Source organism: Trachurus japonicus, chromosome 4, assembly GCF_045865225.1.
Source record: "Trachurus japonicus isolate A0001 chromosome 4, Traja_1.0".
NCBI lineage: Eukaryota > Metazoa > Chordata > Actinopteri > Carangiformes > Carangidae > Trachurus > Trachurus japonicus.
The window spans coordinates 23,271,020-23,287,738 of NC_140910.1; the positions used below are offsets into that span (position 1 = coordinate 23,271,020).

The window sequence follows — 16,719 nt, forward strand, 5'->3', positions numbered from 1 at the left end:
CACATGCACACATACACACACAACTACCCTGCCAAAGCTAGGCACCATGGGAATTGTAGTTTTCCGTGGTCTGACCACTTTATCGTCTGGAAGCCCTGCCAGTGCATACTCTCTTTCTCTCTTTCACTTTGCCTTTTTCTTTCTTTCTTTCTTTCTTTCTTTCTTTCTTTCTTTCTTTCTTTCTTTCTTTCTTTCTTTCTTTCTTTCTTTTTTTCTCTCTCTCTCTCTCTCTCTCCTTCCCAGTACATACTGTACCTGCTTCAGCGTTGCCAGCACAAACAAACACGGCCCAGACTGATGTCAACAGCCACTCAAATAGTGGAGCTGTTGGCAAGCTGTACAGATGAATGAAGGATATATACCACTTGGCTAGAGGAAACATCTCTACCAAGTGTGTGTGTGTGTGTGTGTGTGTGTGTGTGTGTGTGTGTGTGTGTGTGTGTGTGAGAGAGAGTGTGTGTGTGTGTAGAGTCTGAAAGGATTAAAGCATAGAGTCATGCATGTGCACCTCTTGGTACCACCTAGAATCAGCTGCCCATATTATAACTGCACGTATGCCTTTTTATGCTGCTTTTTGATTTGATGTGGTGCTACAAACAAAGTTGTGTTTTTATATACAATGACTATCTATCTATCTATCTATCTATCTATCTATCTATCTATCTATCTATCTATCTATCTATCTATCTATCTATCTATCTATCTATCTATCTATCTATCTATCTATCTATCTATCTATCTATCTATCTGCTAATAAAGGGTATTGTGTGATGCCAGGATGGTTTAATGTCTCTCTTGACTTGTCCTGTAACCTGTAATCTGCATTGCGACACGGTTATCTGTCTTCATATGTGTGTGGTTTATGTGCTTGGTTTTCAAGCAGTGCATGGATGAAGTCTGATATTAGAATTGATTAATAATGTATGTTGTTTGGCAGCCTTTGGCCCATCCACTATTTGACTGTTGGAGAATTAACTAAATAAAATAGTTAGGCATTTTGTTTCATCTCTGCTGCAATAGGTACTCTGGCTGTGTGGTGCATTAATGCCTGAATGTTAACATGCAACATCTTACAAATATATAGTATTTTAGTGTAGCGTGGACCTGCTTAGATACTTTCACACTTAATAAATGATCAAGAAGTAAACCAGCGTTGAAATGATGAAGCTTTTAATTGATAGAAAATAAATTATGTCGATGCCATTTCTACTTTTGACGAATATTTTTGTGACGAAGTAATGAATTGATCAATAGATTTATCACTACCAGAACATATCCTTAGATTAAATTAACCTTAACTTGGATTGGAGAGAAGATGAATAAAAGACTAATGACTGATAAGCATTTGTAAGAATTAGTTTGTGGTTTTCATGCTTGAGTTTATTACCTGATTACATAATTTGCAGTTACATAACTCTGCTTTATCTGCTACAGCACAAAGGTAATACTGACATTTCGGGAGTGTGTGCACATGAGTTGTTGTTGTTTTAGTCCGAATTTAATATTTCTGCTATTTCAGCTTCAGGATCAGGCATTCATTCATCTTCTTGTCAGGTCTGTCTGGGAGTCAAGCCACTGTGTTGGTGTGCTACTTGTGTGTATGTTTGTATGCATTTATTGAGGCAGAACAGTAGTCTTGTGTCTGTGGTTATATATTCCAAAGGAAGCAAAGACTTAATCACATTCAGCTGCTTGTTCTCTGGTTGTCAGCACTGAAAAACATTTCCCAGTCCCCTGTGAACTTTCTCTCTCTCTTTAATTCCGCCTTGTCACTCTACACCCGTCATTAGGACGTGATACATTCAGCAGAACAAAGACTTGCAGCAAGTTACTCATGTCAAAATGACCGAGCCTTTTCTTTTTCCTGTTGTTGTTGTTTTAAATTACATACTTCATTAAATTGTGTCTGTGTGTCCAGGTGGTGTGAAGCCCTGCTCCCTTAACTGTCTGGCAGAAGGTTACAACTTCTACACGGAGCGTGCTCCGGCTGTAGTGGACGGCACACCTTGCCGAGACGACTCCCTGGACGTGTGTGTAAACGGAGAGTGCAAGGTGAGACCAGAAGCTTCTAAATGTGTTTGTATGACTGCGATGGCAACAGCTGCGGCCCAGAAACATTATGTGTTTTCAGGTTGTCCTCCGTCCACTCATCCCGTTCTTGTGAACACGATGTCTCAGCAACGTTTTGAGGGAATTTTACTTGGACTTAAGGATGAACTGATCAGATTTTGGTGCACAAAGGTCAAGCAAATTGACCCCAAAAAGATGTTTAGGTTATAACTCTTCCAACTAATTCATATACTCAGAAGGACACAATTTAAAGAGGAACTCTGCAGGATTTGTAGCTTAAATATGCTACATTTTTGACCTGAATTAAACAGCTTTGGAGTAATTGTGATGGTTTAATAAATGAATAGTAACTTGTTACAGGGAGAATGGAGGGTCTCTGCCTTCCACGTAGCGTCTCTTGGCTGAAAAACAACCGCGTAACCCGTAACCTCTTGTTTATGGCAGATAAGACTACACAAATATACGCATCGTAACATCGAATATGATATATAACGTTAGGTACCGCTCTATTGATTGATTTCTCGCTGGCATCGTTGTAAACAAATGCACATGGCCAGGAGGAGGGTTAGTAGAACAGCGGAAAAGAGACCGGACTTGCATAGTTCCCCTTTAACACAAAGGTGTAAGAGGATAAAAGTGAGAACTTATTAAATCCCAATGGTCAAAGGTCAGCTGTTCAACACTGTGCCTTTCTGTGAACAGAAAGGGAGATTCAGACCACATATCACGCAATTTGCCTGGTTGGCAGAGACGTACAATTAGGAAACAGCGATTGTATTCTCTCTCATTGCTGGCTTTCATTGAGGAACAAGCTGTTGTAGGGCACTGTCCGTCTGCACGTGAGCAGCCCGTTTAAGCTGAAGCAGCAGAATAAGGAGTCAACACAAGACTGTCTTCTACTGAGATAGTGTTGTTTATACTCGCTGTCTAGACTCTGGACGGCCGCCACGGTTCAGTTTACACACAGGCTGCTGACGATCATCACTATCAGCTGCTGGACTGAAGAATTATCGTAACTTTGGCAGCACTCGTAGATTCCCATTACTGATGCTCCCCTCTTTAATCCCGGCTGTTAATGAAAACAAAACATCTTAACTGCTGTTCATATTAACGAAGTGGAGACCACCTGCCTGTGCTGCAACAGGTCCCTGGAACCCGTTTTGACACCCACATGACTCATTTGTCAAGGGATGTAGACAAAGAAAAACACTAATGGTAACAGCACACAGCTTACATGATTGGTGTTGATCCCCAATTTGTTGTTTTTGGATATTCTTCCAGTCTAAAAACTCAGCTGAAGCTTTGCATATGGAGTAAAGGATGTGAGGGCAAAGGCAAAAAAAAAAATGAGAAGCAGCAACTCCAAGACAGACGGCTTGTTGTTTTGTAGAGAGCCAAAGATTTTTTTTTTTTTCATTTTTTCCCCCCATTCACTTAATTTGAAGTGTCTTATAGACTGAGAGGCTGAGGAAGGCTAAGGATCCTGAACTCATCCAAAAAGACGATTTTGTTTATCAACATCCCCTCTGTTCTCTCCTCCTCCTTCACTGCTCTCTTTTTCCTGTACTCTGCTCTGTTCTGCTCTGTAGGAACTCGCTGACCCTCCAGCTCAGCTGTTAGTCTGTCTGCACTGCAGGCTGGCTCACTGCGCTCTTATTATCTGTCTCTCTTTTCCTCATTCCCTCTCTGACTCTACATTTCTCCATTCCACTCATTTTCTTACTCAATTGTTCCTCTATTTTTTTTTCCTTTATCTTTCTCTTCTTCTTTTGCACAATTTTTCTGTCTGCTATCCAGTCAGCACCTCTTCCTTTCTCTCTCTCTCTCTCTCCCTCTCCTCCTCACCTCTCTTATATTTTATGCACGCATAAAACTTCAAACACTGTGGAGAAATCTCTATCTCTTGTTTGCAGCCTCATGCTGGCGTTGGTTCAGGAGTTGGCGTCTGACAATAAGAGAGAGGGGAAAGACAGGGAGACGGGGAGAAGTGGGGGAGGCAGAAAAAGGCCTAAGAACAGATGGTCCAGTTGAACACAACATGCTGCTGCAGACGAAAGGCATGTCAGCTAGAGACGCTTTTTCCCGGATCTGTTGGACAAAATATAGTGTGTACAAAACATTAACAACACCTGTTCTTTCATGAAATGAACAGACCACGTAAATCCAGGTGAAGGCTTCGCTCTCACGAGGATCCACTGTGTAGTGTAAAGCAGGAAGCAGAAATGCAACCTACACTTTGTTGGAAAAAAAAAAAGAAGCTTTTCCTGCTGTTGGTCTGTCATTGTAAAAAAGAGTCTCATGCAGGAACGACAAAGTGTCGCATAAAATTTCAGAATTGAATTTCTCCAGTCACATCCTTAGAGCCATTAATTTACACAAAACCTTTCATTCTTGTTAGTTTTTTAAGTCATTTAAGACTAAGACGGGCCTGTGTGTCATCTGTTCATCCAATTATTTTTTCATGTGTATCAAAAATAGAATAGTTAATATAACAAATGTGATTTTTCCATTTTAGATTACCTCAAACATAAAAATGAAATGGGGTTCCAACCAACTGTTATCATCATCATCATTTATTTTCTCGATTAATCACTTTGTCTGTAAAATGTCCAAAAATAGTTTTAAAAAAAGTCAATTACAATTCCACAGAGCACAGAGAGCTGAATGAATGGATGATACACAGACGGTGTCGTTGAAACCCAGTTTTTGAATGTCACATATGCCACCACCGTAGTTTTAATATGGATTATGTGTTGTCCTATTGACTCAGATGAGCTTTAGTAATCAATACCTGCCTCCAGAGACAGCAGGTCTCCGCTGGTTGTGACCTTTCATCATTTTAAACTTTAATAAATCACAACTACCACGTTACAAACCCACCAGGTAACGACGAGGTGAATCACACTTTGAACTCTGGATTTAGTTTTGAACTGTGATCTAATCCACGTTAAAGTCATAATAAACTTAAACCTCATTATCCCTCTCTACAATAAGCAACTGTCATATGAATATATGAGAATGAGAGCAGTTGCCATTCATTTTCTGCACCTTTGTTTAGCTTTGGTTCACTGTTAAAGAGTTTGAGTAAAACCACCTGCTTTGCTCATCATGAAACTTATTTATGTCGACAGCTATGAGTTTAGCAACCTAAGAGCATTATGTCTGCACAGGATCAGAAAGCACATCTGGACTTACCATCTGATATTTCTGTGTTTTGGAAAAGTGGTCTGGAAGACATTAGAGGTAATCCCTCAGCCCGGCCTATGACACCTCTCGACTTACTGACTGTGCCCCTTCACCCATGACCCCGGGTGACCCCGCTGCTCACTCATTTCTCCCTTTCCCGCAGCACGTAGGCTGTGATCGCATCCTCGGTTCAGACGTTCGTGAGGACCGCTGCCGGATCTGTGGGGGTGACGGGAGCAGCTGCATGTCTGTGGAGGGACTCTTCAACGACTCGCTGCCTGAAGGAGGTACAGAAATAAAACACTCGACGAGTACCACTTTCACTCTCCCCGTCGTCCCAATGATTAGCACTTTGGAAACTGCTGCTGCAGACGTTTCCTCTCTTTGATGTGTCCTGTCGTCATTAGCAGAGGGGAAACATGGTTTACTCTTTGACCTCAGCATTGAAACTGTCCTCTACTGTAACAATAGGCCTTCACCAAGACAAGTTATGCAACATAACTGTTCTCTTGTACCAAAAAATGTGCACATGCAAGCTTTGGATTCGGATATTTTGGATTGGGAATGGGAATGCATCTTGGAAAGCAGCCTTGCCAAGTGAGTTAGGATACCCCAGATATTCAAAATGTATCATATAATTGTCTGCTCACATGCAAAGCAGCATACCGTCACAGATGTTTAATTGATGACGCCAATAAAACTCCACATAACACTCAGTAGTATCAGCACCTGTTTTACTGTGCATGTATATCCAGCAGTTTAAAGGGGATGCAGCTCAGGTTTAAACTTTAAATATTAGAGATAAAAACAGTCACTAGTCTTGTCAGCCTAAAAGTTTACATCAAGCAGTGTTTTAATTTCTATTTAACAAGGTTAATAACTCCGTGGCTTGTCCTGTAACACCCTGTTAGGCTTTGAATTGGGTTATCAAGAACATATACTTGTGTATCGTCTGCATACATCAATCACATTTGGGCTTTTAAACAAAGGTCCATGTATCTGTGAATTAAGATTACACTAATACCTCATAAACAAACAAACAAAGACGGTGAAACATTTGAAACTCAAGATCACATACAGATGTACAACATTATTCCTGAGCCAAACCAAGACCTCTAAGAACATAACTCCTTGAAAAAACCTCAGAGCGCATAATGAAGAGCACATAAAAAGAGGGTCCAAAAGTGCATATACATACATGCATACGTAAAGTGTATGCATGCATATATTTATCTAGCAGCCTACGAGGGACACGTGGCAGACGGATTTAGGTGAGGTCCAACCAGTGTGGCTTGAGGTCCAGCTGCTTTCGTATCTATTCTGGGTTACATTTCCCACCACAACACCAACTCCAGAGTCTCTCACCCAACTGTCAACACCACTCACCCCCTTTCAGGATTCCTCAGAGGGGACACACCCTGAGCAGGCAGCCATGCTTTGGACCACAGCGACCAGGCTTAGTCCGTCAACCCCAGCTGAGGTCTCGACAACCACCCTGAAAATATCTGAAATTATCACTGGACGGAAACAATCAGTTAGTTAGGCTGGAGTTGAAGTGTAGGTTGTGTGTGTGTGATCTGGGGATTTATTGCTACAGAAAGAGAGATGCAGCAGAGGTCAAGATTTCCTGAGGTTTTTTTTTCTACTATGACTCAAATTCAAAAAATGGTTCCTGTGTGCAACTAGATATTGTCTTAATTGGACTTTCCCTTACTAGAAAAAGGCCCCATGTCCTTTTAACTCGCACCCGCAGTTTGTAACTTTTTGTTTCTTATGTGTCGTGTCCAAGCCAAAGCCAAGACACCACCGTTAGGGTTATTTTCTCAGATTTTATAAACCTCCCGACTGAGCCGCGGACAACATTTTACATCTGTTTTCAGAGTTTAAGTAGTACAGCTCGTGACAAATAAACTGATCTTTATATGTAAAAATAGTGGAGTACCCCTTAATCAGCTGCAACCCCAGAATGTGTCGGAGGAGTCGGTCAACAACCGTTTGCAAGCAAAGATCAATGATGTCATTTATAGAGCTGCTATAACAGTCCCTTGGTCTCAGGGTTTCCACAGGGTTGTGGAGCCTGTTTGCAGCGTTTACTCCCAGTCAGAGCATTAGTGAGGTCGAACACTGATATCAGGAGACAAGTTGCGGATCTGTTTCCAGGCCTGTTCGATGTGTGAGGACCGGAGTGTCCACATACTATTGGCCACATAGTGTAAAACCAATTAGTTGTTCAGTCAAAACTATAAAACATCAGAAAACTGATATATGGCCTTCCAGCTGTTTTAGATATCAAATAATGTTGTTTTGTCTCATGCAAAACTCAATCTACTACCATGAAAAACCAAGAAAAGTAGCAAATTCTATGGAAAGTTGGACCCATAAAATGTTTGACATTGCGTAAAAAAAAACAGCTTAAATTTTCTGTCTTCTAATCGTCTAATTGATGCAGCTCTAGTGTATAATTTCACAGATGCTTTTTTGCCAATAAAACATTTAGTGAGTTCACTTGAGTTGACACTTCACTACCTGCTTAGCCATCGAAAGTCCTGAAAGGTATAAACTCAGTTGACTTGGTCAGGTTGGTGTCTTCACTAACCAAACTGTATAGGCCCAGGACTGAAGGCTTATTCTGATCCCATGATCGGCAGAATCGCCCAGTCATGTCTACAGCAAGCTTTTCATTTTTCTCTGAACTCCTAAAGCCTTAATCTAGCTCTTCTTGTCTCTGCTGCAGTGATTTAAATACGGTCTGTATGCTGGCATGGAAGGAAGCAGTGCAGATATGAGAAAGAAAACATGTGCACCAAGACAAAATAATACCAAAGCAGATCACCCAAGAAACCTTTAATCTTCAGCTGTGATGTTCAGATACTATAACTGACTGATAACAGTCTCCTTACACCATACAGTACATAGAGTGCTTTTATGATTGAGCCAAACAAACCAAAAGCTTCACTAGGGAAAGATCTCAACCACAAAGAGAGTGGAGGGTTGTTAAAGATGCAATGTTATTCAATTCATGCTCTCTGCTTTCAACTTAGATCATGCTGTGCAATAACGTCCCTTTTTTAGTCTCGTTCCTCCTGTCCGGTTCTGTGGTCCTGTGAGGCGGCGAGCGAGCGGTTACTGAGGTGTCATGGGCCAGGGGTTTACAGCTTCTTGGCTCTGTTAACAACACAGATCCTCTGATTGTTAACAGAGGAACCTCACACTCACACTTTTGCTCTCTCTCTCTGTCTCTCTCTGTGTGTGTCTGTCTCCAAAGCCAAAAAACCTCAAGCTCTGTCCCTCTAATCTTCCACACCTCCATCTAAAAAACCCAGAACAGGGTTAGTCTGACCTCTCAGAGCTCCACAGAGAGGTCACAAGCCAAGCCTCTCCTTTCCTCTTGTGGCCAAAGCACTGGAAGGAATTATTTTATTCCTCTATTTTTTTATTTTTTTTTATTCCCTCTTCGCCCAGTGAGGTTGAAGTTATTTACAGGGGGTGCAGAGCTGAGAAAAGCAGAGCGAGGCGGGCGGGGAGGAGGTGAGATGGACGTAAAAAGAAAAAGGGACAAGAGACCAAAACAGATGGAGGGAATGGAGAGAAGAAGAGAGGAGAAGCCGGCTTCTTGGCAAAGTTCTCGCTCTCTAGCAAAGAGCCGAGCTGAGCAGCTGAGGCCGGCTGCCCAGGAATGCAACTGGAATCTGAAGCCTCTGCTTAGTCCATTGGTGTCCCACAGAGCTAAACACTACTTATGAGTGGCTCTCCTGATCCCCAGTGAATAAACCTCCTTCACCTTGCTTTCATTTTTTTTAATTCTTTCTTCTTTTTGTTTTGCGTTTGTGTGGGTCTCAGGTTATGAAGAAGTGGTCCGAATTCCCAAAGGATCAGTGTTCATCCACATACAAGAGCTCAACATCTCCCTCAACTACCTTGGTAAGATGATACTCAAAGCTCAGTTTTGGTTTGTCTGTCAGGGATCAACTATGACAAGAACCACAAAACTGCACTCCTACTGCACTAATTGGCCCTTTTTTTATGTCATATTGCAATAAAATGTGTCTGTTTGAATGTCCTAACCTGCTCTGGAATAAGTCCAGCACCTCAGAAAATGCATTGTCTTACCAAGAGTTGTGGTGATTGATCATTTGTCGGTTAAAATCTCTGCATTCAAGTTGGCTTTTTTTTGTTTTCACACCAGACTTTTTGACTTGTTATTGCAGGGAAAGCACAGGTGCAGAAGTACTTCGGTTTCAGGTTTCTGCGGTGGTGCTTGCTGGCTCACCGTCCCCACTTTACTGGGATACAATAGAACAGAGCCATCATCAATGTTATTAGTAACACCTGTGCTTTTCCTACTATGACAAGTCAGAGGTCTGCTGTGGAAAAGGCCTGTATCACTGAAATATACAGGGCTGTGCAAAGGCTTAGGGAACTAAGAGCAATGAGGAAAATCAAAAATATTGGCTCAAATACGAATTTATTTACTTAATGCAAAGTAAAAAAATTAAAAAAAATCAACCACCCTGTACCTTTAAAACAGCAATACTTCTCATTGCCAGCAGTCTTTTGAAAGTTAAACATCTGCCTGATGAAGAGTCTGCCAGAAGCAGCTCATGAATAAATTTTGCTACATTTATGTCGGTTGTTGGTCAGACGATAATAGACCTTTCTCACACCAGACGTTTTGGCTCGTCATAACTGGGAATTGGCATTTCATTTAGATGAGCTAGTTTCAGGTGTGTGCGTTTGTGTCTGTGTGTCTGTGTGTGTGGTGTTGTGCGTGCTGCTGGCTCACTGTAATGGCTTACAGGGACGTTTGATGGAGAAAGATTTGTTTCACCTGCGCCTTTCCTGCTATGACAAGTCAAAATGTCCATCGTGAAAAAGATCTATAATGAGCAGCCAAGTTGGAAAAACAGTTGACGTCGCGTCTGAGATATTAGAAATTTCTAACAGCTGCAATATTTCCCACTTGGTAAAATGAATTACAGAAGTGTCTACAAACCGGTGTCAAAAACATTGTAGTGGAAAGAAGCTCGTCTAGCTCACCCAAAGTGCATTACAACCACTCCAGAGAAAGATTGTGTTACTTTGTGTGAATTTTACATGACAAGGTAGATTATGTTGCCGTCTTTGCACAGTGGTGTAAGCTACAGTAAGATAACTTTTGGATGTAGTGGTGCTAGATTGCTGCCTGGTTGTGGGATGTAATTAATAAGGATATTGTCTGCAGGATACTAGTTTTCCTCTGCTTCCAGTGTCCCGGCTTGGCTAAATTTTGGTCTGTGTTGTAAAACACCCTTGTTGTTTGAGTGTTAAATGCCAATGACTGATGATCTGTAATCTCTCAGAAAGAGAACTGAGGCAGAAGCAAATAGGAGGAATTAGGAAAACTTTAACTTTTTTACTTTAACTTCACTGTCTTCAATCAGTCTCCTTTTCCTCTGTGCCCCAGTGTTGAAGAGTAAAGGTGACCAGTATTTTATCAATGGAAAACTGACCATTGACACACCGCGCAGGTTTGATATTGCTGGTACCACCTTCCACTACAGACGTCCCACTGACGGCCCAGAAACTCTTGAAGCTCTGGGGCCAACAAACATAACCCTTATTGTCATGGTAAGAATAAAAGTACAGCACATGTTTAGACAAAAATATAAATAAGTCCAGAAATGTTTCATCATCATCATCTTGCAGTGTTTGCAAATGTTTTTGCTCGTCCTTTTGTTCGACAGGTGCTGGTGCGGGAGGAGAATCCAGGGATCCACTATCGTTTCAACCCCCCACTCAACAGAGATCTCCTGAACGGCTTTGCCTGGCACTACACCTCCTGGTCGCGGTGCTCAACCCTCTGCGCCGGAGGTAGAAACACACACTAACTAAGTCTTTTCATTTGAGAGGAAATTACATCCCCATGTACTTCACTCTAACCATAAACATTACCACTGCAGTACACACCTAACCTCAAGTCTAACTGTTCGATAAAGCTAAAAACTGAGTCTCAACCCAAAAATTTAAGAGGTGGAGAGAAATGTGGGGTTAGTCTCAATTTTGTGATTTGCCATGCATATTAGTTGATCATTTTGGTTTTAATTTGGTTCATTTAAGTTTGTTTAAAGTTATAGTTCAAGTTAAAGTTCACTTTTATTTATATAGCACAATTAAAAAGACCTGTAACAGTCATCCAAAGTACTACACAGAGCAGAGACAAAAACAAGAATAATGCATGTACAAGAAACAAGAAGTATAATTAAACATTATGGGTGTGTCCTTATTGATTGTAGGACATAAACACTCGTAAAACCACAATTTAATAATCTTACACCCTTGTTTTTGAAACGACCAAGATATAATGTGCTGATTAGTGATGCTTAGAGTTGCTGATAGGCACATTTTTGCACCTTTAGACAGATTTAGGCTGCCTTTTTTCCCTCACCTAACAAATACAAGCCCATTTCCCACAATGTCAAACAGTTCCTTAGAGTGAGTTATGTATTTAAAGCCCCATCAACCACAGTGATCGTATATTCTAATCTACTTAATTTATATATTTGAAAATATGTTTATAAGAACAGCCCAGTATATGTGTTATGAATCACATTAATCATCTCCCCCCTTTCTGTCTCTCTTTCACATGGATGTACAAATTACATACAGATGCACGAACACACACATGCAGTGGTCCATTAAAAACGCACACAGTACACAGTAAATCCCTGCTGTAAACTATCACTGACCCAGGGAAGCCACCATGGGACCAGAGTGTTTATGGAGTCCGTGCTGAAGCCAGAGGCGTTTGAGCAGCTCACAGGCTCTGAGGTTTTGGAGATATCACACATAGCTAATCTCCTTTTTCCTCTCTGGCCTTTGAGAGTTAATGATCCATGCGGCTGCACCTGATAAGAGCCAGTTTCCCCCTTTGAGAAATAAATTCTTTCACTTACCATTACGTGGAGTGGAGGGCGTGAACTGGGAGGATAAATATTTAGTTTACTGTTTTTCAAAGCAGGCAAACATTTGATCTTCTATTTCTTATTTATTTTTTGGTTCTTTTTTTTTTTTTTAATATACTTCTCATGTAATCAAAAGGGATCAGACTGAAACAGTCTCATTTAGTTTCTATGAGCGTGCATGTGCGCGCAAGTTACAGCAGTTTGGGAATTTGTTATATTTCCATAAATGTCTCGGCACAGCTCTGGTGGAATTAAACACAGCTACAATCCCCAGTACGATACATAAATTTTGTGATATAATAATTTATCACAGTTTTAAATCACACCTGTGCAGCATCACACTGTGCAGACATTAGTAGCAGTGGAGTTGCAGGTTTTCTTTAATGTGGCGATCCAGGAAGCTCAAGTGATAAACTGCTGTTTTGCAGAAGAGCTGATGCACATTAATGTGTTGTGTGTTGACTTTTAGAGTGCCAATGAAAATGATATGGGCAGTGTCAGCCAGACGTCAGCCATTGTTTCATATTTCCGTCAAGCTAACTTGTTAGTGCAGTTGGAGTATTAACATGCATGAACAGAATCACTCAATCAATGTGGCAAGTCACAGATTTAAAACAACTGACAAGGAGACTGAATCTTTATAACTAAGACTTGTGTCCTCGTGTCCTTGTATAACTTTCTATTGTTCCTTTGTCTCTCCTGTCAGGGGTGCAGATCCAGCAGGTGGTGTGCAAGAAGCAGGCCGATAATTCAGTCGTCTACAACCACTTCTGTGACAAGAAGAGCAAACCCAAAGAGAAGCGGAGGTCCTGCAACACTGAGCCGTGCTCCCCAAGGTGAGTAACCTGTCGCTGATAACATTTTCTTCATGTTCTCTTGATGAGTTTCTTTGTTCCTTGAAAGTGTGTGTTTTATGTCATATTTGTTGTGGCCTAAGTTTAAATCGTCATTTTAAGGGTTAGTTGGCAGTAGCCTCTGATGAAACACCATCATATATAATGATATCTGAATAAGGATGATTTAGTCAGTCTTTAAAGTCAGTCTAAAGAGATAAAAAAGACTGATTTCATCTTTAAGGAGATAAACTGTTGCTCATTTTTGAATTGATGTCTTCATTGAGCTTTTACTTTTTGTGCACATAGACTTTATTCATCCCACTTGACTGTATATAAAGGACATCCTACAGATCAGCAAAACAGAACATCACATAATTTGCACACAAAAGCAGAAATGGTGCATCTATAATATCACATACAAAGCATTTAAAATGAATAAGCTGAACAGAAACTAAAGCTTCCAGCTCTTCTCTGCCTCTAGCTGGTGGACAGGCGAGTGGTCAGAGTGCAGTCGCAGCTGTAACGGAGGCGTGAGGACGCGTGAAGTTTTATGCAAAAGGAGGATCTCGGTGACAGAGGAGAAAGTCCTGGATGACTCAGCATGCACCCCCCTGCGCCCCTCGCTCACTGAGCCCTGCAGCAACCACAGCTGCCCCCCCGAATGGCTGGCCCTGGACTGGTCAGAGGTAGGCGCACGTCACCTATATCCTGCATGCATGTGTTCTGCTTTCTGCACTCCTGCAATGTTTTGAGTCAACCTGGGGATAAACTTGAACCAATACTTGAGTTTTCTGAAAAATTCCTCTCAGATGAAGCAGTAGTTTCTTTTCCAGATGAACCGTACAAACCCAAACGTCTGCCAGGAGAAAGTAAGAGTACCTTCACCATGAAATACACAACAGAGGCACGGAGCAGACAAATACATCACACTGAATATGTTGTTTCAGTCATGAGTACATACTGTTACACTTGTCAGGTGGGAATCCCCAGACACTAATTCTGAACATTCGTTTGAGCCGTCTGGAGTTTTTTTTTTTTTTTACTCCTTTCGTGTAGCTATACCCTGGTAAAACTAAATGTTAAAGGCTCTTGTTGACTCTTTTCTTGTGTTCTTTAAGTGCAGTCCTTCGCCTCATGCAGACCCTGTTTTGTTCCTGGAACCAAACTCTGTTCTCACAGTTCAGGATGAATTGAAAGCAAATTAAATGGTGTCAGAAGTGCTGCAGTGTTCAACTTTGTGAGGAATTATGTCCAGCTGACTTACAGGAACTTAGCAAGCTCCCGACTTTGTTTCTTACACAACTGCTGCCCTCTGCTGAGCGGATAAAGTACATCAGTCTTCTTAAATACTTCTGACCGCAGTGACCCGATGCTGCACCCTCCCCTCGCCCACCGTCTCCCTGCCCTCCCACCTGATGTTTTTCCTTTTTTTTCTTCTTCTTCTACTTCCCCCCCTTTCTCTTTTTTTCCACTCTGTCTGCACTGTAGTGTACACCCAGTTGTGGACCTGGATACAGGCACCGTGTGGTCTTGTGTAAGAGTGGGGAGAGTGGTGACACACTGCCAGAGTCCAAGTGCCCCAAGCATGGCCGTCCCACCTCCAGGGTGCGCTGTAACCTGCAGCGCTGCCCTCCCCCTCAGTGGGTGACAGGTCCCTGGGGAGAGGTGAGACAGGCTTTCTGCTTTATTCTTGTTTGTGTTAATACTTATTCGATACAAATCAGTGTCTGTTTTTGTAATTATACAGTAGCATGCAAAAGTTTAGGCACCCATGGTCAAAATTTATGTTAATGTGAACAGTTAGCAAGTGGAAGATGAAATGATCTCCAAAAGGCATTAAAGCAGAAGTAAGCGGAATGTTTGTGTTAATATAAGTCTTAAATAGTTATATCTTCCGACAGCAATCACTTATATAGAGTGTTTGGTCTGAAACACGGGTCTGTCAGTCACTCTGCTCTGCTGTAAGCCGAGGAGAAAACTTCTTGTATACTTCCTTGTATCCTACAACCTTTATCCAATGAGGAGAGAGAACGGCATAAAGGGGCGGTCCTCTCTGTGTGTGCAGCCAAGGGATGCGCGTGAATGTGGTGACGTACTGTAGGGACGAGGGCGGTGACTGCTAACTCCATCGGCTGACAAAAAGTTAGCCAAAACGACCGGATCGCTTACTTCTGCTTTAAGTTACAGATGACACATTCCCTTTACATTTTAAACAACATTGTTTCTTTTTTCTTCTTTTACATTTTCAAAGTGACAGAAAAGGAAAAGGGTCCACAGCAAAGGTTTGGGCACCCTGCACAGTTAGTACCTAGTAGCCCCCCCATATAATAGTAAATATCTTGTCTGATACCTTGGTCAAAGTTATCTAGGGGAGCTCAAGTCTCCTAGGTTTCCTATGCTTTTGCAGAGTGCTGCTTTGTTTCCCTTTTTCACTCTAAAATTGTAGAAAACCAAAATAATACACTGATATTGCTTAAAATATTGCAAAAGAGTGATTCGTGTTTAACTTTATGCCTTTTGGAGATCATTTAATCTTCCACTTGCATAACCGTTCACATTAACAGAAATTTGGACCAGAGGTGCCCAAACCTTTGCATGATGCCACTTTATACAAAACCCTTTTTTTTTTTTTTAAATGTCGTTCTGTGTTTCAGTGTTCTGCTAAGTGTGGCCTGGGTCAAGAGATGCGTTCAGTTCAGTGTCTGACCCACACCGGCCAGCCGGCCAACGAGTGTATGGAGCATCAGAGACCAGCAGCCATGCAGCAGTGCAAGAGCAAATGTGACCTCAGTCTGCCCATCAGTACAGACAACCCCGAAGGTCAGAGGTCACAGATCAGTCCTTGTACTTCTAGTCTCATATTTCATAGAAACAATATAGACAGGTTGCATTGGAACAGAAATGGTCATGCTCAAATTAAGACTTTGATTTTAAAATGCCATCAATTGTTGACATTTTTTAGTCTTAAATGTTTCTTTCTGAAGCGGTCAGTGAAATTACTGCTGATGCCATCAAATGAAAGTCAACTGTGAAATATCTAAAATCAGAGCCAAAAAGATGATGAAGTCAGTGACAGGTTACAGTTACTGATAAACAGCATGTTATGATGATAATAAGCACTTTATAATATAAATAGTATAACCAAGATGTACAGTTTTCTTGTCAGTAACAGACATACAATGAATTTCTACTAGTTTATCAATACGTACATATTATTTATTATGTGTAAATGGTATAGATAATAATACATAGTATATAGTATTACCATTTATTGTGGTTGTATGTAGCCTATATAAAACACATTTTAAATCAATAAACATTGCCAAACAGAGCACTACAATCCCAATAGAAGATGGTGTAATTATGTAAATACAAACTAGATGAGAAGGAATATAAAGAAACACTTGAAGTGAGTATAAATAAAAAAACCAGGACATGCTACATAAAAGCATGATTAGAAAGGTGAGCATGGCAGATATTTTATAGGAAGACGCCAATATTTAAACATTTTTATATATTGCATTGAACATTTTCTTTACAATATGTGAAATATCTGATTTTCTCAAGCATCAAGAAGTTAATTAATAAATTCTTTAATCCACAGGCCATATGTCAGAGGATCTCAGGAAGTCTTTGAGCAATAAAGGTTGATAAAAGTGACTAATTTCTTGATATTTTGATTGAAA

At 41.0% G+C, this 16,719-nt stretch overlaps 1 protein-coding gene across 5 annotated transcripts in view; it reads left to right on the plus strand.

Annotated features, from left to right (window-relative positions):
- adamts10 (ADAM metallopeptidase with thrombospondin type 1 motif, 10) overlaps positions 1–16,719 on the plus strand; it is a 47,111-nt gene that overhangs the window by 26,702 nt on the left and 3,690 nt on the right. For 4 of the 5 annotated variants that reach the window (XM_085774813.1, XM_085774817.1, XM_085774816.1 and 1 more), the window contains exons 16-25: positions 1,919–2,052; positions 5,420–5,543; positions 9,097–9,177; positions 10,700–10,863; positions 10,980–11,106; positions 12,904–13,033; positions 13,515–13,719; positions 14,522–14,698; positions 15,688–15,853; positions 16,638–16,679. In XM_085774813.1, coding sequence (XP_085630939.1) covers positions 1,919–2,052; positions 5,420–5,543; positions 9,097–9,177; positions 10,700–10,863; positions 10,980–11,106; positions 12,904–13,033; positions 13,515–13,719; positions 14,522–14,698; positions 15,688–15,853; positions 16,638–16,679 — 1,350 coding nt within the window. The remainder of the gene's footprint in view (positions 1–1,918; positions 2,053–5,419; positions 5,544–9,096; positions 9,178–10,699; positions 10,864–10,979; positions 11,107–12,903; positions 13,034–13,514; positions 13,720–14,521; positions 14,699–15,687; positions 15,854–16,637; positions 16,680–16,719) is intronic. The other variant, XM_085774814.1, reaches the window with a different exon arrangement.